The sequence below is a fragment of the Aulostomus chinensis genome, chromosome 18 (assembly GCF_037954235.1).
Source record: "Aulostomus chinensis isolate RoL2024-O1b breed Wild chromosome 18, RoL_Achi_v1.0, whole genome shotgun sequence".
Classification (NCBI taxonomy): Eukaryota; Metazoa; Chordata; class Actinopteri; order Syngnathiformes; family Aulostomidae; genus Aulostomus; species Aulostomus chinensis.
Genome location: NC_141337.1, coordinates 12,927,422 through 12,952,571, shown reverse-complemented (window position 1 = coordinate 12,952,571; position 25,150 = coordinate 12,927,422). Strand labels below are relative to the sequence as shown.

General features: G+C 42.1%; 3 protein-coding genes across 5 annotated transcripts; 2 read left to right on the top strand and 1 right to left on the bottom strand.

The window, feature by feature from the left end:
• Nucleotides 1-129: 129 nt before the first annotated feature.
• rhot1a (ras homolog family member T1a) lies at nucleotides 130-15,847 on the top strand. Of its 2 annotated transcripts, XM_086184776.1 has the most exons (20): nucleotides 130-503; nucleotides 1,643-1,701; nucleotides 2,230-2,311; nucleotides 2,417-2,460; nucleotides 2,551-2,604; nucleotides 2,740-2,792; nucleotides 3,232-3,340; nucleotides 4,800-4,901; nucleotides 5,038-5,136; nucleotides 5,900-6,008; nucleotides 6,112-6,232; nucleotides 6,481-6,565; nucleotides 6,697-6,842; nucleotides 6,931-7,031; nucleotides 7,160-7,290; nucleotides 7,649-7,732; nucleotides 7,841-7,963; nucleotides 8,044-8,246; nucleotides 9,854-9,976; nucleotides 14,710-15,847. In XM_086184776.1, exons 1-20 carry the CDS (start codon nucleotides 467-469, stop codon nucleotides 14,825-14,827), a joined length of 1,983 nt encoding a protein of 660 aa, XP_086040902.1. In that variant the 5' UTR covers nucleotides 130-466; the 3' UTR covers nucleotides 14,828-15,847. The 2 variants fall into 2 exon arrangements, with proteins under 2 accessions (XP_086040902.1, XP_086040903.1); XM_086184777.1 differs by lacking the exon at nucleotides 9,854-9,976.
• A 155-nt stretch (nucleotides 15,848-16,002) lies between these two features.
• Nucleotides 16,003-19,348, top strand: LOC147245231 (uncharacterized). The gene is made up of 7 exons (XM_086185721.1): nucleotides 16,003-16,058; nucleotides 16,146-16,223; nucleotides 16,939-16,971; nucleotides 17,202-17,291; nucleotides 17,420-17,517; nucleotides 17,602-17,837; nucleotides 17,919-19,348. The coding sequence occupies exons 1-7, from the start codon at nucleotides 16,056-16,058 to the stop codon at nucleotides 18,038-18,040; spliced, it is 660 nt and encodes a 219-aa protein (XP_086041847.1). The 5' UTR covers nucleotides 16,003-16,055; the 3' UTR covers nucleotides 18,041-19,348.
• c18h17orf75 (chromosome 18 C17orf75 homolog) lies at nucleotides 18,772-24,263 on the bottom strand. Of its 2 annotated transcripts, XM_086185719.1 has the most exons (10): nucleotides 23,941-24,263; nucleotides 23,545-23,619; nucleotides 22,913-23,038; nucleotides 22,680-22,808; nucleotides 22,517-22,577; nucleotides 22,312-22,431; nucleotides 21,965-22,029; nucleotides 21,713-21,852; nucleotides 21,507-21,610; nucleotides 18,773-20,831 (listed from the first exon to the last, which is right to left on the bottom strand). In XM_086185719.1, exons 1-10 carry the CDS (start codon nucleotides 24,081-24,083, stop codon nucleotides 20,622-20,624), a joined length of 1,173 nt encoding a protein of 390 aa, XP_086041845.1. In that variant the 5' UTR covers nucleotides 24,084-24,263; the 3' UTR covers nucleotides 18,773-20,621. The 2 variants fall into 2 exon arrangements, with proteins under 2 accessions (XP_086041846.1, XP_086041845.1); XM_086185720.1 differs by lacking the exon at nucleotides 23,545-23,619 and having other exon boundaries at nucleotides 18,772-20,831.
• Between the last annotated feature and the right edge of the window lie 887 nt (nucleotides 24,264-25,150).

The window sequence follows — 25,150 nt, the reverse complement described above, 5'->3', positions numbered from 1 at the left end:
AATCTAAAACTCAGTTCGATGTAGGCACATGACTTGAAATGCATGCAGTTCCTCTCTTTGCCGCTCCAGGGCAGCATAATGCGTTTTATATTTCCGGGTTAGGTTTGTCTGGTGCGGCTTGCCGTAGTTGCCGGGTAGTTGAGGTCAGGCGTGCTCCTCAATCAACTGCGAATCCTGTGCTGCCGCTGAAACGAGTGTAAATTACATGAAATTACAGAGGCATGTACCATCCAGGACTTTTTAAAATGCCTTTCTACTGAGGTGATAAAGCTTACATTTAGAAGAAACGCCTTCAAGATACAAAGTCGCACCGAGAAGTGTCCGTCCGTTTTGTCCTACAAAGGCGCCGAGTTTGACAGGGGCAGGCCCCGACGTTAGATAAAATATTGCTGGAGGAGGACAGCAGCCACGGGACTACATGAAACAGTAAAGACGGTGCTCTCTACAGAAGGAAGCGAGCTCCGACATGAGAAAGGACGTGAGGATACTACTTGTTGGGGAACGTAAGTAGCAAGTGTTTAAAACGCTTGAAGGCTGAATGCTTTATTCGCTAGAACGCTAGCAACGGGGCTAGTGGCTTCTGCTAGCAGAAGCACTTTGTCAAACAGCAATTGGGGAGTGTGGAGAGGCTGAGACTGAACTTGCTCGATATTTTCTCTGCAGAACATTATAAAGATATAGTGGCTGCAAATATGTGGTATCTTCCTCTGATTGACACCTAATGTCATACACCGTCATAGTCCTCGACCCACTAGACACTCTGAGGGTATTTGCCACAAATTCTACTTTTGATTGACGTTGCATTTTTTCAGGTTGCAGATGGCTCAGTGTTTATCGGTAGAAATGCACTTGATGTCTATTGACAGACATCGTAATATTAAAATATTCATAAATTTATTAGTCAAATGGACAAAATCTATCGATCCAGTTTTGCTTAAGTGTCTCCATTTTTGCTCATTATTTGTTGCAGTAAGTGTATCATTTGTGGGCACCAGAAAACCACAAAATGTGAACGTAAACTTGTTTTTGTATACAGGTATTGACAATGGTAAATACCTGCTAGCAACCAAAAGTAAAAGTAATATTTTTGTAAATGACAAACAGTTGATAATCTCAAGTAACCAGATTTTAATGACATTAGATTGAGAAAAGCAGGAAATTTCTCTCAATTGACAAACTGGAACTAGTAATTGTTCACCCTTTACTTCTTTATCAAAGTAAACGTCAAGTTCTACTGGAAGTTAGGTGCAGGTTTGTTGCTAAGTAGTTATAAGATCAGATATTGAAATTGTAGTGCAAAAAATAATAGCAAATCTTGTATAATTGTGTCAATTTACTGAATTATGTGTCTTTCCTGAATCACATAGAAACATGTATGTATTCGTCCATCATAGCTTAATTGCAGGCGATGTTTCTCTATGTTTGTGTGATGGTGTTTGTAGAGATTGCTGGTTTATGAACTTTGGTATTTGGTGGTGTCTCTTAACTCCCCTCAGCTGCTCTTATCTTAGACCTGTCACGTAACACTTCACTCACACAGCTCAAAGAAAATAGCAGGGGTCGGGTGTCTATAGATCGTTGCCAGCAGAAGATTTGTTTAATGCCATGTTGTAATAAATATGTTTTGTGTTTGCCTGTACAGCCAAGGTGGGGAAGACGTCACTGATTATGTCTCTGGTCAGTGAGGAGTTTCCTGATGAGGTTTGTATAAATAGACCGAAATCTTGACTGTTGTCTTCCGTTTGGATCTTTGGCATCAATCATGAAATGTTCATCTTCAGAAATTTGGCCCTCTAAGAAGTCGTAGCCTGCAGTGTAGTCTTGACAGGAAGGAAATCTGCTAATACCACAACCCCATCCATCTAGTCAGGGAGCGATCTCACCTTCCGCATGGTGATAGACAGGTGGACAGGTCGGTGTCCCCCCCTTCTCCTTCTCCTTTTCCTCAGCACAAGGGGACTGTTGGGTCTCTCTCTCAGGGTAGCAGCGCTAACTGCTAGTGTACACAATAGGTTCATGACTTCACACAGGGGTCCCAGACACAGTTGACAAAGACGCAGAAACATCAAGAGTGTCCAGGTGGGCACAGAGTGCACAAGAAAGGCATTTTGGTTTTAAAGAAAATAAGTGAACAAAATTCCAGAGAGAAATCTCAGTCGTCATACCAGTGATGCGCCACGTTGAAAAATGAATGAATAAATGAGATACCCTTTGTCTCTTGTCCTTCAGGTTCCACTGCGGGCTGAGGAGATCACCATCCCAGCAGATGTCACCCCAGAGAGGGTGCCCACACACATTGTGGACTACTCAGGTAGACTAGACACCATCTGATTCCTGTCCACTAACATTGGTCAAATTATATTGATTCAACCGGTTATTTCAGTACTGAGGTGCATTTTTTTCCCCAACCTTGTAGAGGCCGAACAGTCCGACGAGCAGCTGTACCAAGAAATATCCAAGGTTGGTTTGTTCTCCTCTGCTTATGTAATGTTCCTCCACCACTTGTGTGTTACGGTTTGCTGATAACAGCTTTTTCTTTTCTCCGTGCAGGCAAACGTTATCTGCATAGTCTACTCTGTCAACAACAAGAAGTCCATTGAGAAGGTGAGCCATGTTTGTCTCTTTAGGATCAGCAGCATAAATCTGCAGGTCAAAGCAGGACTCTGTACACGCTGATCATCATATGTTTGTGGTGATTAATTTCCCAGCGACTGGTCTTGATGTTCCTTCCTCTCGCAGGTTACAAGCCATTGGATTCCCCTCATAAATGATCGAACCGACAAAGACAGCAGGTGTGTATGTTTTGCTTTGAATATTATGTTCATGTTAATATTTGTATTGTGGGGGCTGAAAGTGTTAAAAAATGTCTGTCAGTTACAAGTAAATATATCAGTTTGAGACTGAAATTGAATTTAAGAAATGCATAATTAAACTGACGTGGGTTTTTCCATGTAGGTACTTGAAGAACAAGGACACAGATACACAGAGCGGATATTTTTGGCTGATTTTATTTATTTCTAAACAATCTATGAATAACTAATGATTTACAAAATTGCTCCGCTCCAAACGACACCCACTCTGGGGCCATGGCCCACCAGTTGAGAACCATTGCTCTCAGAAATTGAGGATGAATAACCCTTTTTATTTGTGCCAAGACAGAGGTTTCCTGGTCTCTACGATGCTTAGAATGTTTAATCTGTAATCTTATGAGAAGGTAATGTATTACTGCAGGGTACCGTTGATCCTGGTGGGAAACAAGTCTGACCTGGTGGAACACAGCAGCATGGAGACCATCCTGCCAATCATGAATCAGTACCAGGATATTGAGACCTGCGTAGAGGTGAGAGTGCTTTGTCCCACACAGTTAGATGTGGCAGCACTTGAGCTGTAAAATGAAATGTGACTGATGGAGGGAAGCTGGCCCTGTCCCGGGCGGATCAGGCTCTGGTCCAGTCCTGACTCTGCTTACATGTAGAGTCATTAATAGATTTATGTTACTGAACCCTGCACTCTGAGGTTGAGGTCTGCTGACTGATGGGCTGCGTGTGTGTGGTGAGAGGCTTGCTGGAGAAAGCTGGCCTCTGTCTGTGTTAATTCTTTCCTGACAGCACCGGCATGCCCTCCTCAGAGAGATTGTTTAACAGGTTGAAAGAGGGAGGAGGGGACACGGGACGTGAAGGGAGGCACGTATGAAGGGGGATAGTTGGGGGGGCAGCCGCACAGCTGGTGACAGTTGTACGTGTGAGAAGTGTGTTTCATAAGCCTGCCATGCTCTACTTTGTGTTCTGATCACTGGCCTTTTTCCTATGGTCCAGTTTATTCTATCAATGCTAGCCAGTGGTTTAATGGAGGTCGCAGCCACACCTCCCTAAGGAAAGTCCAGAATGGCTAGTGGGGTCACTCACATGTGATTCTTAAATTTGGGTTGTCCAACTACTCACAGTACACATTCTTTGGCCTGCTGCAGTTACCATTTATTCAGAATCGGTCGCCAAAATTTTCAAATTAAATTTTCCTGAAATGAAGTGTGTGTGATATTTTGCCCCTCAAGTACTCACAAATAGGTGTCTTTGGCTCTCAAAGATGCATCTCTAATTTTTTGACTCCAGAATGCAGAAAGAGCCAGCCATGTAGGTTTAGCTTGAAGCTAATGGTGACTGACAGCTAACAACAGTAAAAAACGTCTGCGTAGAAACTGTCAAGCACATCATCTGTCATAATCCACACCTTGCTGGTCCAGCTGTATGCTTGGTAATCCACAAACACTTTGATTTGGGATAAAACCAAACCTTAACCCTTCCTGTTCTGTGCCTCAGTGAACAAGTGTCGTACTGAAGGTGGGTTGTACTTTAAATAAAAAGATAATGAATTCATCGGCTGACTCACTGATGCTCGCTGATTTGTATACGTGGTCAAATCTCCATTGCATCATGTTGTGAGGAGGAGGAGTGGCAGGCTAGTATTTGATTCGCGGCATAAGAGGTGGAAATAAATGGGAGTAAACCCCATGTTGGACAGTGTCATATGACACTGCGGATGCTTTTTATAACGCTGGAAAGGAAATTAAAGTCATAGAATAAAAGTGCAGGAGTTTCGCGGTGGACGGTATAGTACGTTAAAGACGTTGCGCACCTGTTGTTTGGTGCACTTGTCAGAGTGACAGTGTGAAAGCAAACAGGACCCAATGAAAACGTTTTTTTTGTTGTTGCAGTGGTTACGTTATGATTATGAAAAAATTAATACTACATCTTGATTTCTGCTCACCAAGTCTGTTGATTCTTTTGCACGTGTTTCCTCAGTGCTCTGCCAAAAACCTAAAGAACATTTCTGAGCTGTTCTACTATGCCCAGAAGGCCGTTCTCCACCCGACAGGACCCCTGTACTGTCCAGAGGAGAAGGAGGTGAGGTACAAGCTGTAGATATACACACACACACACACACACACACACACACAATTATTTTGATGTACTGCCAAAGTAATTAGGAAAGTGTCTTGCTTCATTAGAGTTAAATGAATACCTGTGTCCTGTATTACAGCTGAAGCCTTCTTGCATCAAGGCTTTAACTAGAATCTTTAAAGTGTCTGACCTGGACAATGACGGCATCCTTAACGACAACGAGCTCAACTTCTTCCAGGTAAAATCTGTCAGCATGACTGTTACAGCTCAGTTCCAGCGAGGACTCGGTAGCCTTTGAGAGATTAAACCGCCGGAAGTCAGCAAAAAGAAGAATTTCAGTGGTTATTAAGTCAATCTTCTTCTTTTATTATTAAGGGATAATGCCTGATGAGGTGTCCATGATAGGAAATAATGTACGAGGGGTGGGGCCTGTGCAGATTCCATTCCTTCCTGATTATGGACATCTCGAAGGCCATTTCCAGCTTATACCATGGTCATTTGCCAAAGACATTCTTCATGCATTTTGCAGTCAAAAGTTCTTTTTTTACACCAGCCATTTGTTCTCTATCCCAGTACAGAAGACAGACTTTAGATATGACATGGTAACAGGAGATAAATCTTGTCCTCCCAGCTGGTAGAGCCATAGCTCAGCTACGAGCAGGGAAGTTAGCATAATGCTATCTAGAGTCAAAGTCAGTTATATTGAGTTCAACTGGCTAACTGTTGACAGCATGTTTGAAGTCAAGATTATCCAGAAATCAATCTATAGATATTCACAAATAAATCACACTCTGTGTTTTTGACTGGAACACCTCAGTAGGTGTCCTTATATCGGGAATTAATGGACAACCAGCAGCCAATCAGATGTGCGCCTTCAACCAGACCATGATTTAATAGAAATATACCATTGCTGGGTTAAGGAGACAGGCTTAGACAGGAAGAAAACCTGCAAAACTGATGAAGTTTGTGTTTCAACATGCCCTTTGCTGTGTTTCTTGCAGCGAACATGTTTCAACACACCACTGGCACCCCAGGCCTTAGAGGATGTTAAAAATGTAGTCAGGAGGAACATGACAGATGGTGTCAAGGACAACGGACTCACACTCAAAGGTGAGACACATGCACACTGTTAAAATACCATTCTCCTCTCATCATTTCACTCTTGTATGAGTTGTTGACCTCTACCTCCATGTTGGCTCCTTTTTATTTGCAGGCTTTTTGTTCCTGCACACGCTCTTCATACAGCGGGGTCGACACGAGACCACCTGGACTGTTCTGAGGAGGTTCGGTTATGACGATGACCTGGAGCTGACACAGGAGTACCTGTTCCCCATGTAAGTGCACAGATAAAGTGTTGTAGTTCTGTTTTGAAGGTGCAAGCAGCAATGCTGCTTCTTTCATGACAGTATGTTAAATGAATCATAAAAAGAAATTGAAGATATTTAAGCCGCCTGGTGCAGTTGGGTCTAACCCTTACGTACAAGTGTCTTAATGCAGTTGTTCACTTCATGAATGACTCTACGATTCTCAGTCAGGGCTCCAGTACTCTATGATAAATTATTATTCTGTTTCTTTCTTCTAGAATTAAGATTCCTCCAGACTGCACCACAGAGCTAAACCACAACGCTTACCTCTTCCTCCAAAGTGTCTTTGACAAACACGACAAGGTCAGATTGAAAGTCAACTCTAAATGAATATGAATCATGACTTTTATGCTTTTCACAAGTCTGCCATATGTGCTGTCCTTCCAAGGAAAATCCCAAATTAATTAAATGTATGCGTCCTTTGCCTGATCCAGGACAGAGACTGTGCACTGTCCCCAGAGGAGGTGCGGGACTTGTTTAAAGTGTTCCCCTATATGCCTTGGGGTCCGGATGTCAACAACACGGTTTGCACTAACGATCAGGGCTGGATCACATACCAGGGGTACCTCTCCCAGTGGACGTGAGTCTGGATCAGTCTCTACTGAATACTAATCATAGGACTGAGATTCTCCTGCCCTTGACTCATCATGATGCGTTTGCTGTCGTAGGTTAACAACATATCTAGATGTTCAGCGTAGTTTGGAGTACTTAGGTTACCTGGGCTACTCTATCATCTATGAGCAGGAGTCCCAAGCAGCTGCCATGACAGGTACTTCATATGTTTACCAGAAGCGATTAGGTCAATGTATATGAAACACTTTTTCTTTTTAGAAAAGATAATAACTCAAGCAATGTGTGGTCACACATGGATAAAATACACCTTATCTGTACTTCCAGTGACTCGTAACAAGCGCATTGATCTGCAGAAGAAACAGACCCAGCGTAGTGTCTTCCGCTGTAACGTCTTAGGGGGTCGGGGCAGCGGGAAGAGTGGCTTCCTCCAAGCTTTCCTCGGAAAGAACCTTCAGGTGAGTTGAATACAGAGCAAGTCTTTTTTTTTTTTGTAACTTCTTTCAACACTGGTATTTTCAGTAGTTGGTGGGATCGCTTCCAGTCCACTTTTATACCCTGTCTGCTTGTAACAGGGCAGCGCTCTTCACAACAATATTATTATAATTATGATAATAACAACAGAGAGTAACATTAACATGTTGAAAGAACAACAAAAACATATAAAATCATTAATGTTAGAAGAAAATATTGAAAACAGAATAAAACCAGCATGCTTTTAAAGTTGGAATTTGGATCAACGAGACCACATCAAACCATAATTATGGTCAGATGCTTACCATTGATTTGATTTATTTATGTTTTTCCCCACCACAGCGACAGAGGCGGATTAGAGAAGACCACAAATCCCTCTATGCCATCAGCACCACCTACGTCTACGGTCAGGAGAAGTACCTGCTGGTAAGGAGCGAGGAATCCACTCATCATCAGCCCTGTTCTTAGTTCAGTTCAGCGTGGGTTCATCTCTCCATCCACTCTTCTCTTTCTGTCCTCCTTGGCCACTGCAAGCTCCATGAGGTGATGCCAGATTTTGACTTCCTGTCAGAGTCGGACCTGGCCTGTGACGTGGTGTGCCTGGTATACGACGTCAACAACCCTCGCTCCTTTGAATACTGCGCCAGAGTATTCAAGGTGTGCAGGCTGAATATGCTTCTTCACGTATTTGTCGCATGGATGCATTTTACTAGTTACGCTTATGGTTTTCTTTGCAGCAATACTTCATTGACAGTAAGACGCCGTGCGTGGTAATAGCCGCCAAGTCGGACCTGCATGAAGTACGGCAGCACTATAGCCTCTCGCCGCATGAGTTTTGTCGTAAGCACAAGCTCCACCCACCCCAGCCGTTCACGTGTAACACGACTGAAGCGCCCAGCAAAGACCTCTACACTCGCCTCACCACCATGGCCATGTACCCGTGAGTATTACACTTCTAGTCTTGTCTCATTAGGAGTTTTGCATCCTTGACCAAATGTGAACCTTTTTCCTAGTTGTGTGTATGACATCGTGATGGCTGTTCTCTGAAAACTGTTTTATTCCTCCTCAGTAGAAATTGGCTCGAGCATTTGAATCCATGCAATCAATTCTAAGCTTTCCTGACAAACACAAAACGGATTCGACCCTCGCTCCTCTGCGCTGCCTTGTGTTTTCCCTCTTTTTGTGTGGCATGTGTCCCATCCTGAATTTTCCCTCCACTTCATTGGGCTGGTTGGGTGTCTTAACCCCTTGAAGCTCGTGGATATGATTGGATTTAAGAGTAGATTAATTAGCTCTATGTGGGACATGAAATCTCCTTTCAGTCATCCACAAATCCTCTTCTTGGGATTCTGAAGCCGTTAGATCTGCCGCGGTGTGAGTTTGATCAGCAGGACTGTGGATTAAAGTGATTACTGGGAGTTTCTCCATCTAGGGACAGAACAAAGTACTGACTTTGTAAAGAGAATACTGACATACTGAGTTATTGTTGCTGTTGCCATCCTGAATTTCTCGGTTTAATACAATTAGATCCAACTTTTCCTCAAAGACCAAAACTAGAAGTCTAGCTTAAACAGCATTTTTGGGAGTCTAACTGCTGTACTGTGGGGTATATCTGTGTGAAACCGGATAGAAAGAGTGTAAATAGGTATTTGATTGGAACACAATACTGGAATTGTGTCAGAACCCTGGCGGAACGTCTAGTATCCACCATGGAGTGGGAGAGACCGAGTTCTTCTCGTGGCCCTGTTGAAATCTCTCCTCAACATGAACACATACAAGCCATCGGGCCCTTGATCACCATATTTTAGGGAAAGAAAATCTAATTTGAAGTGGCAAACAGCCAAAGACAAACCAGCTCACTAGTGTGCTAATTTATCTTAGCTGTTAGATACATATAGATTCTGCTGTACCTTGATTGACAGTTAAGATGCCAGATTTTGGTTTGAAGTAGGTTCATACCAACTTCCATCCTCAGGAAGAAAAAAGATGGACTTTTTTGATTTAAAAAAAAAATACATACACACACAAATATACATACATATACATACATCCAACGAATGCACCTAACACACTGAATCTGAATACATTAATACATGATATACATACATCATCTTTTTTGGTGTGATGCTTTTGAAATCTTTTCTGAAAAATAAATGTTGTTCCCCTGGGATGCTCTGTGGTCACTGTAATTGATCTTGATAGAGCCGCTAAAGAATTCACCACAGCATGAGTGACTTATAGTCGCTATTAGGGGGATTTGTCACAGGAAGTTTCACTCAAACTCAAAACTTCTGCATTCTGTTCTTGATTTGTCTCACTTGGAATTTATTCCTCTGTTGTTGTTGTTGTTGTTGTGCCAGTTCCCCTCTGTCCCTCTGCTTATTAGTCTTTATTACACTGCGGTTCATTACTGGTGTCTGCTTGTCTGCTATGAAGAGAACTAGTTGAAGAAGTGGAGTTACATGGCGCGCACGCGCGTGTGTGTGTTTTATGTTATTGTCTTTTGTACTGTTGTGAATACACGCATTTTTGTGTGTTTTTCCGCAGCCATGCCCGTCTCCGCTGCATGTGTGTCTGCAACAGGTGCACCTATTGCCTGTGTCAGAACCTCCTCAAGTTGGAGCTGCTGCGCACTATTAAGGCCCAAGTCCGCAGGGCCGTTGTCAACAGGTTGATACGTAGTAGAAGCTCTAGTGTTGTAGACTCCTCCCTCCTCTCTGTGTCTCCTGCCCTCAGGCCAGATGGCTCACAGAGAAGCTAGTTTTCCAGCCGAGCGCTGATGGTGGCAGCTATTCTTTCCCTCTCTGCTTGCTAGTAGTCAAGTTTACGCTGCATATCTGCTGCAGGGTGAAGGGAATTTTACATGTTGCATGAGAGAAATCTGTCAGCTTTCCAACCAAGAGATCTGATCTAGAATTTGTTTGTTCAGCTGAATATATCCAAACACTTCAGTTACTTAAGTCATCTATATCGAAGATAAGGTTTGAATGTCACACACCTAAAACAAAAACATGGTTGGTCATGTTTGGTGTCTTGGTCTCTGCTCCAGCTCCAGTCAACCCACCCACTCTCTGTACACTATGGCACAGCGAAGCGTGGCCATGCTGTGCCAGCTAACAGCCAGCCTGCTAGCCAGGGAGGTAATGTGTGTCAAATGCATGATGTGCTTGTGCGATCTCGCTAACTTCCTAACGCTGATCATGCGTAACACTTTAAGTTGAGAAAACTGGTTTCCATTTAATTGATATTTCCCATCTTGAATAGTCCCAAGTATATTAGGAAAAGTGTTCTTAAAGCAACGTTATGAAGCATTTTTAGCTTCAGCATAAATTTGATGGCACACTGACTTGCCATCATTGGGAGAATGGGGCCTCTTTCATACCTCCGAGCTCAGGCACTGGATTTTAGCTTCTGTTCAAAAATCATATGGGAGGTCTATGATGGAGGAAAACTAACTTAGTTTGTCAGCCAGTGTAACGTTAGGTGCTAGGAGCGACTCATACAAAGAACGACATTCTCATCCTTGGCATCTTCCTGTCCTGCAGTGGATATGCAAACTAATTCTTTACTAACAAGCAAATGATTTACTTAAGAGAAACGCATTCATTCACTGGGATTTGTGCTTCATTCAAACTGAAAACCTCAGATGTGTCACTTGTCTGGATTCTAACTGTTGATTCTTCTACGGAACCAAACTTAATTTGGTGTCATAAATAAATTTGAAAAGCAAAGTGTTACATAATCAACACCGGTGCATTTCTTAAATCAAGCCACTCTGGTGGCCAGTTCTGTGAATCAAGGCTTCATTAAATCATTAAACAGATGCATGCTTGAAATGGTAATGTTCTTTCATTGATGTTTGAATTGTTCGGTACCATCTCCCCATCATTTCATCCTGTCTTTCCTTTCCTTTTATCTCCTGTCTTTGTTTCTCCCTCCACTCTATAGGTGTTCATGCTCATGCATCTGGCTGCCTCTCTTCCTCCTCCTCTTGCATGTGCTCACCCTCTGTTAACCTGCAGCTGCTGCATGTATCACCTGCTCTGTGTAACCGGGCTCGCCTCCATCCTCAGCAAAACATCGCCATCTGCTGGTAGTTTGGAGTAATATCAGTTAAGAGACTGCAGTGTACCGTAGCAGGGTTTGAAAGGCTGTTTTCATGCTATTGGGTTGGGTAGAGGTTTGTTGGGTTACGTTGATTGTAGGTGTTGTATTTGTGCGTGTTAACGGCGTGGACGTGTGTGTGCAGTGGAGATGCAGCGTCTAATCTGATACTAACTCTTGATTCACTTCTATGCCGCAGGAGTTGTTGACGTTATTAATAGCACGAGGCTAGCCAGGTCAGCTCTGGCAGTTAGAAGGGACCGACGCACAACACAGCGGAAAGTGGTGTGAGTGACTGGGTGGGACCATGTTGCTGAGACAACAGCTTTGTGATCAAATTCAAAATTTTCTGTTTGTTTTTCTTCTCTGTGAAACCAGAATCATTTGGACTGAAAGTACAAATTCACAACGGAATTTGTGCCAGCGTATATAGATATTTTACAACTGATTTTCTCCATTATCCATAGAAAAGGTTTATTTGATATTCTTGAATGGTATATATTTAAAAACATGTAAACATTGGCTTTGTTTTGTTTTTATAATCAGCAAAGAGACTTGAGCAAAAGTAGCACGACCAGACTGATACAGACATGTCAGTTATTGTCCGTCCATAATTGAAAGACGTAAGACGCGCCTCTATTGGCTAATCAGTCACAGCTAGACAAAACTTTTTGATTAGAAAACAGTTTTTTGATTCACATTAATACATTTTGAATACAAAATAAAGATCTTTATAAAAGTTTTTAAAATAATTAAAAAAAATCTATCAATCTATGATGCATGATTTAAACAAAACATCATGAAGCTCAATATGGTAAATCAAGCAGAGATATTAGCAGCAACATGGACTGTGGAGAAAAAATAGAGTTGTTTTTCACGATGTTTGCAAAAAAGTTGACGCTTGGGGGGGAAAGAAAAGTACTCGTCTTTACAATCCAGTGATTAAGAGACCTTAATACTTGTCTGACTGCCATTCAGTAATCAGGATTTGTGTGTGTGTGTGTGCGTGTGCGTTTGAAGTGTCCAGCGATGGGTGAGCTTGAGCTTCAGGGGTTTCCATGGCAACTGAACTTCCTGCATTTCAGGCTGGGTGGAGCTGGGGGATGTTGACTCAACCAGACAACAGATATATTAGCTAAGAGTATGAAACAGATAATTTAACAGTATATATATGTCAATGTGTGTGTATATGATGCACACACACACACACACACACATTTCTTGTATTTTGTAAAGCCTTAAAACAAAATGTCATTCGTCTCTTAGTTTTATGTTTGGATAATAAAATTATCTTGCCTTTCATGGTACGTTTAATGATTGTTATGCTCGGAGGGCATTTAACACATTTTATCAATCCAAATCTACAATTTCATGAAACTATTAAGTGCACTAGCAAGTATCACATTTTTTATCATATTGATGCCTTCCCCAGCTCTACCTGCTGGGTGTAAGCGTTAGCACTTCCAGGATTGCTGGGTGTGTGTATATGTGTGTGTGGGTTGGGTGGGCGGGTGGGTGTGTTTGTTTCTGCTGTTGGAGGATTTCAGCCAGTGAGTTTCAGGTGTGTCAAACGCGGAGGGGCTCGTTCATATGGAGGCCTGGAGCAGCTAATTACAGGTAAAGGGAGGCTGGTTTTGTTCAGATGGACAAATGAGCAGGTTGGAAATAAGTGATGGATGTGTCACAAGAGGCTGGCGTGAGAGTGTGTGACACTTTCTTTGCAGTACCAAGGTCTCAGTGTGTGTCTTTGGAGAGCTGTCAGTGGCTATGTTTACATGGACGGTGATAACACGACCGTAGTCGGGTTAAGCAATGACCAGATTAAGACACGCAGCTCATCCACACTTCAGTTGCATTATTAAAGTGTGATGTAAACATGTATACACCTTAATCTCACTATGAAGACTTTTTGCAGCATGAAAACTGGAACTGGTTTCAACTTCAAGCAAGTGTAACAAACTACAGCATAGTTTCTTTCTTTTTCTTGCATTATCAGCAAGGCATCAAGGTTTCAGAAGGCAGCCATTTAAGGTGTGCAGGCATCCTGCTCTCTAAGAGGAATATGAATGGAATGTTCATGAGAAGCTCATGCAAGCACCTCTAAAGGATTGATTCAGAATGAGGTAGTCAGCCAGATTGTCGTCCATGGAGGATCTGGTTCTGCTGTCGTTCAAGCATCAGTCCCTCTCCCTCAGCCGCCTGCCTCTGAGGCCGTCTGTGTCGCCCCTCTGTGTTTTTGTTTCCTCACCAGGATGCTTAGATTCCACGGTTTAATAATCCGACTGCTTTTGTGCTTCTCCAAGTCTGATGCCTTCCCTCTTTTCACCTGCCAGCTTTATTGTCTGGTCCTGTTCCCCAAACCAAATGTGGGGAAAAAGTTTGTGTTCCCCTTTCCTGAGCTGCCTGTACGTCGCCTCTGCTGTCAGGACAGGAACAAAAACTACAAAATATGTTGAACAAATGTAGTAAACCTAACCCCTAAATCAACCCTGCTGGCACTAGAACTTCTAGTACTGCCTGCATTAGTACTGCATTCCCACTTTTCCTGCTCCCGTTTTGGATCATTTGAAGATGTTCTTGGGCTTCTCTAATGCATCCAAATGACTTTGACAGTTCTGTTTTAATCTAATAAACTATTTTTTAAATGAATTAATGAAAGCCAACGTCAATCCTTGTCATGTAGGTGGGAACTCTGGAAACAAACACAATCAGGATCTTTCTAATTCATGCTGATGTGCTTCAAAAGCTTTTCCATAATTTAACCACACAAGGCTGACATTAGCAGTTAGCTCACGGCTGATGGCAGTGTTTAATTATGGAACTGAATTATAATAATAAATCCATATGGTCCTCAAAATGTGATCCACTGTTGCTAGGGTTTGGTTTTAAAGAATTAAATACAAAATCAAATACACGTGAACATGTCAGATTGAGTCCAGGTGCTGCAACGAAGGATTTATCCACATTTGTCTTGGCATGTAAAATTAACAAGCTGCAGCTTCTCCACTTGCATAACTTTATTAATAAGTTTACGCAACCTTTTTTCAAAAAACGAGTTGGGATTGGTGAGTTTTTTAAAAAATAATTCCACCACAAATGGGAGCTTGAGAGCATGTGTGAGTCTTTTGAGGCTTGTAACAGGCCACTTACGGACCCAGGTAGCGTTGCGATGAGGCGTAGTGCAGCATAGACGAAAGCAGTGCTTCGGGTGAGCAGAGGTGACCTGCAGGTGGAATCGTGTGTGTGTGTGTGTGTGTGTGTGTGGGGCTCAACTCACGGGTTCTGGTTTCCTCTCACAGGCACATGGCTCAGGCAGACCTGAAGAATTCAACCTTCTGGCTGAGAGCGAGCGTTGGCGCTACGGTTTTCGCTGTGCTTGGATTTGCCATGTACAGGGCGCTTCTCAAGCAGCGGTGATCAGACAGCATGAGACTCCACCACCGCCCTGGTCCCTTTGTTGACTCCTCATACCTGAGAGACTCTAAAGACTGGCTGCCTCAGCCCTGACCCCCTTCCCTCAATGCACCATGAGCAAGAAACAAACAAAAATCACAAGTTCATTTTTATTGCATTCTTTTAGAATTGTTTGTGGGGAAAAGGGCAGATTATTTTTTTGAAAAATCCCTCAGTGAGTTTGTAAAGGCCGTGATCTGCCAGTGTGGTCGAGTCCAGGTCAGTGATCCAGCTTTTGTCAGGTTTTTTTTTTTTTTCCTCAGGTCAGTATTATTAGTTAGAAGGAAACCAGAGAGAGAGAGGCAGCCATACATAAACACCACAAAGGGACTTCAATGTGTTTATAGTTGTGTATATGCGTTATATTATGTATGTATCCAGGAGTTTTAGGATTGGACTCTTCTAGACCGCATCACAAGGCCAGATGGACGGCGACCAGGAGCAGCTCCTCACACCCGCAGCAGAGCAAACATCTAACACTAGAGATCGTGGATGTCATTCACTATATTTTGTGTGTCTGTTATTTATTAACCTTTTTTTTTTTTTGGTTTGTTTTGTGCGTCTGTTTTGAATACACCACACAAAACAAACAGAGGGATTTGAATTTTTCATGTATTTTTGTATCTAGTGTTATCGAAGCTGTCCTCGTGGTGTACGCCTATCTGCTGCTGCTGCTGCTTCTTTTTTTTTTAATTTGTCCGGTTTTCAAATAGAGCTTCGTTCCTTGTTATATTTTTATGACCTCCAGAGGCACTGTAGATCAAGAGATATTAACAACACCTTCCACCATATTTCTCCTTTTTTTTTCTTTCCAGCGTTTAAACTGAAGAATTGTGTGTGCGCGCGTGCGTGCGTGCGTGCGTGCGTGTGTGCGTGCGTGTGTGTTTGTGTTCTGGCACGATGTGTTACTGATTGAAATGACGGCCAATAAATTTCACAGCAAATGGTTTTAAATATCTAATAAATAACATTTACACCCATCGACCTCATGGTGTCCTTGTGTTGGGGGTGAGAGCAGCGGCAGAACCTCTCAGTGGGTTTTGCGGTACGTCTCTGAAGCAGAAGTGAGCGAGTGATGGAGGAAGTCACACCTCACGCAGGTAGGGGGGAAGTAAAAGTACTCACAGTAATCATGTCAGTAGATGAGACCAAGATACTGTTTGAGGGTTTCTTGCAAAAAAGAAAAGATGTTATGGTAAGTTACAGATTATTTTGGTGTTTAACTTGAACTAAAAGCGATGTAATTCTCCCCCCCCCCCCCCTTTTTTTGTTTTTAATCTAGAAAATCCGGTGGGCTAAGTATTGGTTCAGGCTTCAAAATACAACCTTGTTCTTCTATACCAGGAAGAACTGCAGTGCTGTAAGTTGATACTAGTACTGATTAATAACATTTACCCTTACGTTTGTTAAATGTTGTATTTCTGAAACTTAAAGATAATTAAGTTCTAACAGGATTTCAAAGGATGAGGTGTGGGGGGGGGGGGTGAAATGAATGGAGGTGAAAGAATATTCATTACATAGCACAGCCTCAATGTTCAAGATTTGATTAAAGATGGCAGTAGTTTGGGGAGAAATCAACTGTTTCCTAGATTTTCCAAGAGTCAGAAACGAATAAAAAACAAACAGAATGGACAGTTTTCAAGTATCTGGAGAACTCTGATCGGTCAAATAATAACAATCCTTTTTAGACATCCAGTAACAAAACAATAAATACTGTAGGGAGGGGTAGAGGGGGTCACCTTGGCCCCGTCTGAGCCCCACTGTCTGAAATTGGTTTCATACCCTGAACAAGACAAGCATGATGATGATGCATAGATGGATAAAATAAACCATAAAATAATAAAATTCTCCATCAATCCAAGAAGGTAAAAATACATTTTGGTGATTGTTACCTGAGCTGAATTTCAGACTGCTGTTTCAGACAGATCTTAAATCTTTGAGGCTGTTTTAATGAATGTTTGAAATGAAAAAACAGATTAACTCAGTCATTTTAATACATTTGAACTGCTGCAATGGAGAAACTACAGAATATCAACGACATTTGGATTAAATCATGTTGACGTTGATCTTTCCAGTCACACTTGAGAGGATACTACTACATTTACACAGTAAGTCCACCACTATTTCCCACAGTTGATATAAGAAATAAAGAAATTACTCAAGTAATTGTACTAGAAAATTTGAATTTGAATGTTGTACTGTACTGTATTTCCCTGCAATGTGGCCGGTCTGCGTTCTTTTAATCGTGGTTCTTTTATTTTATGAGGTGTAGGGCACGACTCTACATCCTGTTGCTCCTCCATCACTGATTTACTAACTCAGATATTTGTCCATGCAGGTGCAATCAGTGCGAGAGCTCCAGCAGACAGTTGGCAGCAAGGGCTTCATGTTCGAGATCATCATGACCAATGGAAAAAGAAAAGTCTTGGTGGGTACCTGCTGTGGTTAGCTTCTGTCATTGCCCCCCCCCCCCCCCCCCCCCAGCACCACTCTTGTTGATGTCTCTAAAACTGTGTGTGTGTGTGTGTGTGTGTGTGTGTGTGTGTGTGCGCGCAGGCAGCAGAGACAGCTGCTCTCAGAAGGGAGTGGGTGGCCCATCTATGGCAGGCGATGCATCTCTCTACTTCCGTGGTCTGTGACCAAAGTTGCTCTCAGTAAGCAGTACTTTCCCACACTTTATCCCTTCACGTCCATCTGAGTCCTGCAAAAGTCTTACTGTGTACTTTCTCTGCTCACAGTCACAGAGTGTGTGAGCAGCGTGACCTATTCAACAGCAGCCCACCAGCCTGCTCGCACAGCGTCAGTCTCTCGGAGCTGACGGCTGCTAGGCCTCGCTCGGCGGATCTTCCTCCAGGACACATCCACTGCAACAACCTAAGCACCTCATCCTTCCGCTGCTTGACAGAGGAGCTGAATGTCAAGGAGGCCACTTATCAAAACACACTTGCAACCTCTCACTACCAGCAGCATAATGGTGAAGTTCAAATTGGAAAAGCCCAACAATGAATAAGGTTGTGTTTTTAATCTACATGGTATGACCCTACTCTGATTTCAGGTTACAGTCTCAACAATCCTCCTGCTGAGCTGAACTGTGCAGCAGAAGAAGGAGAACAAGAAGGAGACTATGATGTTCTGCCACTTAGAAACGGTACAATCTCAAAAGAACCTGCCAACTAGTCGGGAAATGCTCTTATTTGCCATCCTCCTGAGAGCCGGAAAAGCAGATAGATACTCTTCTCTTCCCCGTGTGTGTGTGTGTGTGTGTGGGTGTGTGTGTGTGTGTGGGTGTGTGTGCGTGCGCATTAGAAAGCTGAGTCCCACAGCTCGTTAGCTTAGCATAATGAATGGTGATGTATGGAAAGGTTAGCATACTTAAGTCTCGGTCACTCAGTTTCCAGAGAAGGGTGGCTATCGCCTCCTCGTCTGGCTCTGGGAAGGATGGCAAATAAGTGATTGTCCCCAAATGAATAAATAAACACCCCTAACCCACCCAGAATGTGTGTGTTTTATTAGTGTCTAATGTGGAAGCCTCAGAGTTGGACGAGGGCGTGTACGACGTTCCTCTCTCACAGAACTGCAGCTGCCCGTCAGGGTGAGATTTGGACTTTGACAATAATAACAACATAGAAATGTTAAATCTTTTGTGTTGTGTGACGGGAGTTTTTGCTCATTTTAGAGCACATCTATGATGTGCCACGTTCTCTTTTGAGAAGCTTATCTGGCCACACCGGTAGGTAATAAATAAATCACTGTATTTCAGAGGCAGAACTTAGCAAAAGCTGCAAACACGCTGTTTTTATTGTATTGCAGATGAACAGCTGGAAGGAGTTTACTGGAGGATATGAAGTCACCAGTGATGTTACGCACAGACGTAACCTTAAGGACCAGATCATTTGTATAGAAGGCACCGTTGACCCTTTTAACTACATTTTCTCACCGGTTTAAGTGGAATGTGCACAACCACAACAGTTAGGCTCAGCTGTAGGATTTATTATAGCTGCGTAGATACAAGACCCCAAGAACCATTTAGAATTTGCTGTACAGACATGTCTATATATACACACACACACACACACACACACACACACACACACATGCACACACACTTCATACATACAGAGGGTCAGTCAGACTTCAATTCACAGGATTATTCACTTGGTTTCACAGTACACACCATCAACATTAATATTGCTGTGTCACACACATTTTGGACTGGTTTTAATGGGAATGAAGTCATAGTTAATTATAATCAACTTTAGAACAATTAATTATATCAACAGCATAACATTTGTCCTTGATCTTAATGTCTTATGTCTCTTCAGGAAGTTGCTTTTAGCACAACTCACTTTACATAAATACTTGGTGAGTGTAAGTGTTTGGTCACATGGTGTCCATTAAGCCGGCGAAGAATAATGTTAATAAATGCAACACAATTTACACACTTGTACATAAGATAGTCGTAAAATTACCATATATATCACACTGCCTTCCCCGATTAAAGCGTCTTCTGTTTGTGTTAGAGACGGAAAAATATTTTGTGGCCGTTGGTCCCTCCATTAAATGAACTCCTGGTTGAGGATATAACTTCTTCTCTCAGCGTATTTACTTTGAGGCAGCGAGATGTCTTTGTGCTTTAAATCAAATTATGCCATGAGATTCAATTCAATTTTGTGACCGCTAATTATTTAAATTGGTGGAACAAGTTATCTCTTAGGCCACCAAAAAAAAAAAAAAAAAAAATCTCTGTAGTTTCGCCAGTAATCGGTAACACAAACACATACATGGAAAGTAGCTGCATTCACAAGATAAATAGAATATTGTAGTGTAGGTTTGAAATGTGAGTAAAGGTGACATAACAACAAGCATTTAAGTGTCTCTAGAGAGTTAGTATGAATAAAATACGAAACAATCATGACAGAATATCTGGAAAGCAGCAGCAGATGATTCCGCTGTAGTGAGTGGAAGCTCCATGTTGTGTTCCGATTATTGTCAGATAGCAAAATACGAGTGGCAACATTTGGTTTGCATTTTATACGCACAAACACACGCGTGCAGCATGAAAACTGTAGACTGAAAGTGCGGCTTTACAACTGATTTGATATTTTTTCAGTTAAAGTGGGTCACATACTGTAGGATCTTGGTGTTTTTCTATCTGGGCTCTACTTTAATATGTTTTAGGATGAAACTGTTCAACTTTCAAGTGAGAACACGGTGACCAGGCAACCACAGAACTGCTGCAATGTAATATTACCTATTAAAGTGTTCATTTTTAAAGTAAACTCCAATTTTTGATCATTGAAAGCACTCACTGGATCACTTTCACTCAGTGTAGTTGTATTTTGAGAAGGATTTAATTGTCATCGGGGGTCTGCTACAGATTATTTGACGTTTTGGGTGAATGTTGAGCTGATTTCAACGCATTGCTGGTCACAATGCTCTAGTTCAGTAGTGGACCAGTACAAAAATGTTGGTCTCTATTACCGGTAATCATTTTGATCTACAAGCAGGAAAAGAGCCCAGATTGAAAAAAAAACCCAAAAATTTTTATATATATATATATAAAATAAAACATCCTAGAATTTTATGCTTGAATCAAAATGAACTCTAAGTGTATTCAGAGACTAAACTGGGAAATTGTTTTATCATTTAAACTACAGAATTAGGAAACATGGTTAAGATGGGCCGTTGTGCCAGTGAGTAACACTGGGTTATCTGCTGAGCACACGACCCTACCAGAGGCTATCCAGGTGCGATGGAGTCAGAGCTGGGCCTGTTCGCCGAGGAACTCCTCCAGGACAGTGATGATGCGGCAGGCTTCGGGCAGGTCACTGTGCTCAGCGCGGGCGTTCTGCAGCAAGACATCTCCATTCCCACAACCCTGCAGGAACTGGCAGCAGCGAAACAGAGCGTAGTGACTCATCTCCGCCTGTCGTACAAAACGCTTCAGGCTGTTCATGTCCTGGATGGCCTGCAGAGCGGCAAGAGTGAGATGAAGAAATTTGCTCAACAATGGGAAGAAACCAAGATGTAAAATGCAGTTTGAATTTTCTTTTTTTCAGAAGAATACTCAATAAATACTATCATACCAATGGTCATCTCAATCAAATTAATTCAGCAGTGTATTTTTAAAGCTGCGCCTGAAAAATTTGACACATAGTGGCTTTAAAGGAGCATGACAACTTCTTGGGAAATACATTTATTTGGTTTTGTTGGCTGGAGTTAAAATGGGGATTCTGAGAAGCTGCGTATTTCCATCTATGAATCCATTTCTCAAATTTGAAATGAAAGTGATAATATCTGGTTGTATTAATTTGTTATGTCGTAGTTTATACTCTACACAACTCTGATTCTGCTAAGGCAGGTAGTGTGTTTGATGAGTTTTGACGGAGATATGCTAACACTTCCCGTCCACTACTTTTCATTGTGCTAAGCTAACGAGCAATCAGCAGGTCTCTGTGGGTCTCAGCTCTCATACGCACACACACGAGGGCAAGACAGTCTCTATCTTCTTGTCTGGCTCTGAGGAGGGTGGACAATCAGCATACTTCCTACAAAGTTGCTTTTTTATTTTAACATTAAGCCTGAAATAAGGTCGAGACCACCCCTGTCTTCATATGTCTGTATGGTATTTGTATTTTCCTACCTTCAGTTTGAAGTTCTCCAGAATCTGTCTGAGCAGGAAGGGATTGCAACGCTCCGCAGCATTTAAGAATGCCTGAATCCAGTCATCACAAAAGCGATTACTGACTGGAGGAAGAAGACATCGAAGTTAGCCTCTTCAGCTCTGACACCCTCAGATAATTTGTCCTCATCATGCATGTTTGTGTGTGTGTGTGAGTGTGGAATTACCAGTATTGGTCAGTGTGGGTGGGCTGGTGGAGCAGTCGATAATTAAATCTGAGTGTGTGTCCTCAGAGATGGCCTTACACAGAGAGGCTGCTGTGGTGTCCTGCTGGGACAAGCCCTGTAAACTGGCGGCTTTGATGAACCTGGTAGAGATACAAAAGAAACATGTGGCTGAAATACACACTGCACATGGATGTACACACTACCCTCTGAAGTACACAACAGGCAGACAGGCCCTCTTTGGTCCTGACTCACCTTGACACATCAGCCGTTGTCCTCTCGTCTGAATTGATGACCTCCACACTGGTGTGACTCAGAGCCTGTACGCAAAAATGTGTTGGATTCATGGCATAGTTCAGAAGAATATTCATGTCATGAAAAACCAGTGTAAGTTGAAGTTATTTGAAAAATAAAGTGGATTTTATGGTACGGAATAAAGTCATATTTAAGGGAATACTTCCCCCTGAATTATGACACAATATTGTACGAATACAGGAAAAATGAAAACTTTCTGTTTAGAATAAACTGTCAAAAAAACATATTGCCGAGATCACAACTTTTTCTTATCAGTTCATTCTATATTAAGGGGGAACAGGACTCACAGCGTGCAGCAGGAAGCTGATGTTGTTTTGAACCAGCTGCACCACACGATAAATGTGCATCACAGACTCCTCGTACCAACGGCTCAGATAAGGACGCAGCTCCGTCTCAAGATTTTGCAGCTGACACAGAAGGAACAAGACAATCACGCATCAATAATACAACAATGACTGAGCAGTTCCATGAGATGGAGATTATATTCCCTACCTCTGGGGTTTGCAGGCTGCTATGTAGCCCTTGGACGTATTTATCAAGCTCTAACCTATACGTGTGTTTGGTCAAGGGATTTCAACACCCATCTGCGCATCCTTACATAATTACAATGCAGTAACAGTAGTAAATATGATGCAAACAACTGAGAAAAGGATATAGGTTCAGTCCTTTTTCAGAGCCCCCCATAAAGCAGATGACATATCCGTTCCCATCGGCATCAGGCTGTTCAGGAGACCTTTCCTGCTCCAGGAGACAGCAGTAGCAGCCCACTGCCTGCTCTGGGATACTGGAGAGAGTGGATAATCCCTAAATACTTCATTGATAAAATGATGAGCTCATGAATGCCACAAAAAGAGAGAAAGAAAGAAAAATTTCTCAGGTAAAAATTACCTGAGTTCCACAGTGGCTATGTTGCCCATGCCTCCCAGCAGCGCCCCTTTACTCAGCCTTCTAGAAATGTAGGTTCTCAGCTCAGGCTCCGCCTCTAATGGTAGGCTGCTGTCAATCAAAGTCAGGCTGCAGGAAGGGTAGAGAGTCAGTATGGATGGATACTAGCAGCCAGTGTGGGTGATGAGGAATTTTGAAGCCACTCAAGTCAATGGAGAGCAGATGGAGACGGCTGATGATGCCACATCCAAAATACACACACACACACACACACACACACACACACACACACACACACACACACACACACACACACACGGCTGAGTCACATAGCTGCACCCTCAATGTCACCTTTATTTTCTCTTTTTCTACAAACTTTCAACTGAATTTCATTCATTTTAGCATATATAAGAGGATGCCCCTGTCAGATTGGGAGAGATCTGAAGACCATGTAACTCAGCAGAGCAGCAATTATCATTCACATCCAATATCACAAATGAAATCAGCTTTGATTCAATGTTGATTGAAGTTCCCATGGCAGTCCGTGGACACACCAAAGAACAACAGTGAAAGCCAAAGAGAAACGACCACGGAAAGCAAGAAGAGGGTAGGTGGGTGGATGGCTCCCATGTTACCTAAAGTCATCCTGACTGGTTGTAGAGTCTGCTCTTCTCTGGTTCCATGTCACATTTTCCCCAGTAGCCACAGATCTATGACAACCGACAGTTCACTCATCAACTCTGTATTTACCAGCAGGAGTGTCACTGTCAGTGGTTTCAGGAAAAAGGACTAGATAGAAGAATTAAGGAGTAAAATGGTAGACTATATGATTTAGACAGAGATGGAGAAACAGGCATTAGGCACAAGGAGCTGGTTCTACTCAGGATTAAGGAACAATACATGTGTGCTTCCCTGTATGAAGGCAATTGAGAACACATATTAAAAAGACATATTATACAACAAAAAATAGAAAAGAACATTTTCACCACTCAATGCTCACAACACATTAACATTTCCGTTTGAAGATGTACCTGGTGCCTTGATAGAGATAGATTGTGTAGTAGCAATTCAACTGAATCTTCTGGCTGTAACCAGCAATTTCTTCGCTATCAAAGTCATCCCTCTCTTCCACATCAATCGAGTCCTGGAAGGACGAGGTTTGGGAGGTAAACATGGTCCGACTGCAGCACGGAACTAGCTAGTAGCCGGCTAAAACTACAGATGACACGGCGATATCTTTACTGTTAGTCTAATGCCTATACTGGTCGATCAATATTAGTGATACTGAAATTAGTGTCCAATGTTTATGTGTGTATTTCGCCAGCAGTAAACTGTTCTCGTTTATATTCGTTCTGCGCATGCGTCTGCTGTGTACGTTATCGAAAAACGTCCGACTCGGACATGTCGTTTGTGTGAGTTCCTACTTTGACTATTTTCCTGATGTCGCCTGAAGACCTTATCCAGCCTAGAAATAATATCTGATATATATTTTTGATCCAATGTGCCGCGTGACATGGAAGCTATGAAGAAAAATCCATAAAAGCTTCCAAATAAAATCCTAGTAGCAGCATAATTGAGTTGAAAGGGTTTATTTATTTTTCCTGTAAAGTAATCTGGTTTTAATTTGGAGTCTCTAGTTCACACATCAAGGAGGCTATTAAAAAAACATGATTTTCCATGAAAACTTTCGTATTTGAATGGAAATATCAGTAAAATATTATATAAAAGGAGGATTATCTTATATGTCTATCATTCTAGTCATAAGTGTTTGTAACAAGGTACTGGTTCACATGGCATAGAAGCTATAGAGACAAAATGTTTTTCAAGTAACACGTTTCCATAAAATAGAAATAACAAGAAAAAAGGCAATCAAAAGAAGTGTCTCTTATTTTGCTTTTCTGGAAAATTATCTGGTTCATTATTTTGTTTATTGGGACATATGGCATGACAGCTATTGAAAAGATGAACTTTCCATTATATCATTATTTTAAACTAAAGAAATGTGTAAAAATGTGTATAAAATTTGCATCATATTGTCCTGCCAAAAGTTTTAATTTTTTTTCTTTTGCAAACTGTGAAACAGAAGCCAGAAGCAGCTAACCTCACTTAAACCTAAACTTAACTCAATCAAGGTTTAATTATTCATGGTAGATTGCTGAGAAACGTGAGATTCGAGTGATACATATTTAAAGTCTGTTTACTGTGGCGTAACTGGAACGATTTTTGAAGCGCTTTATTTTA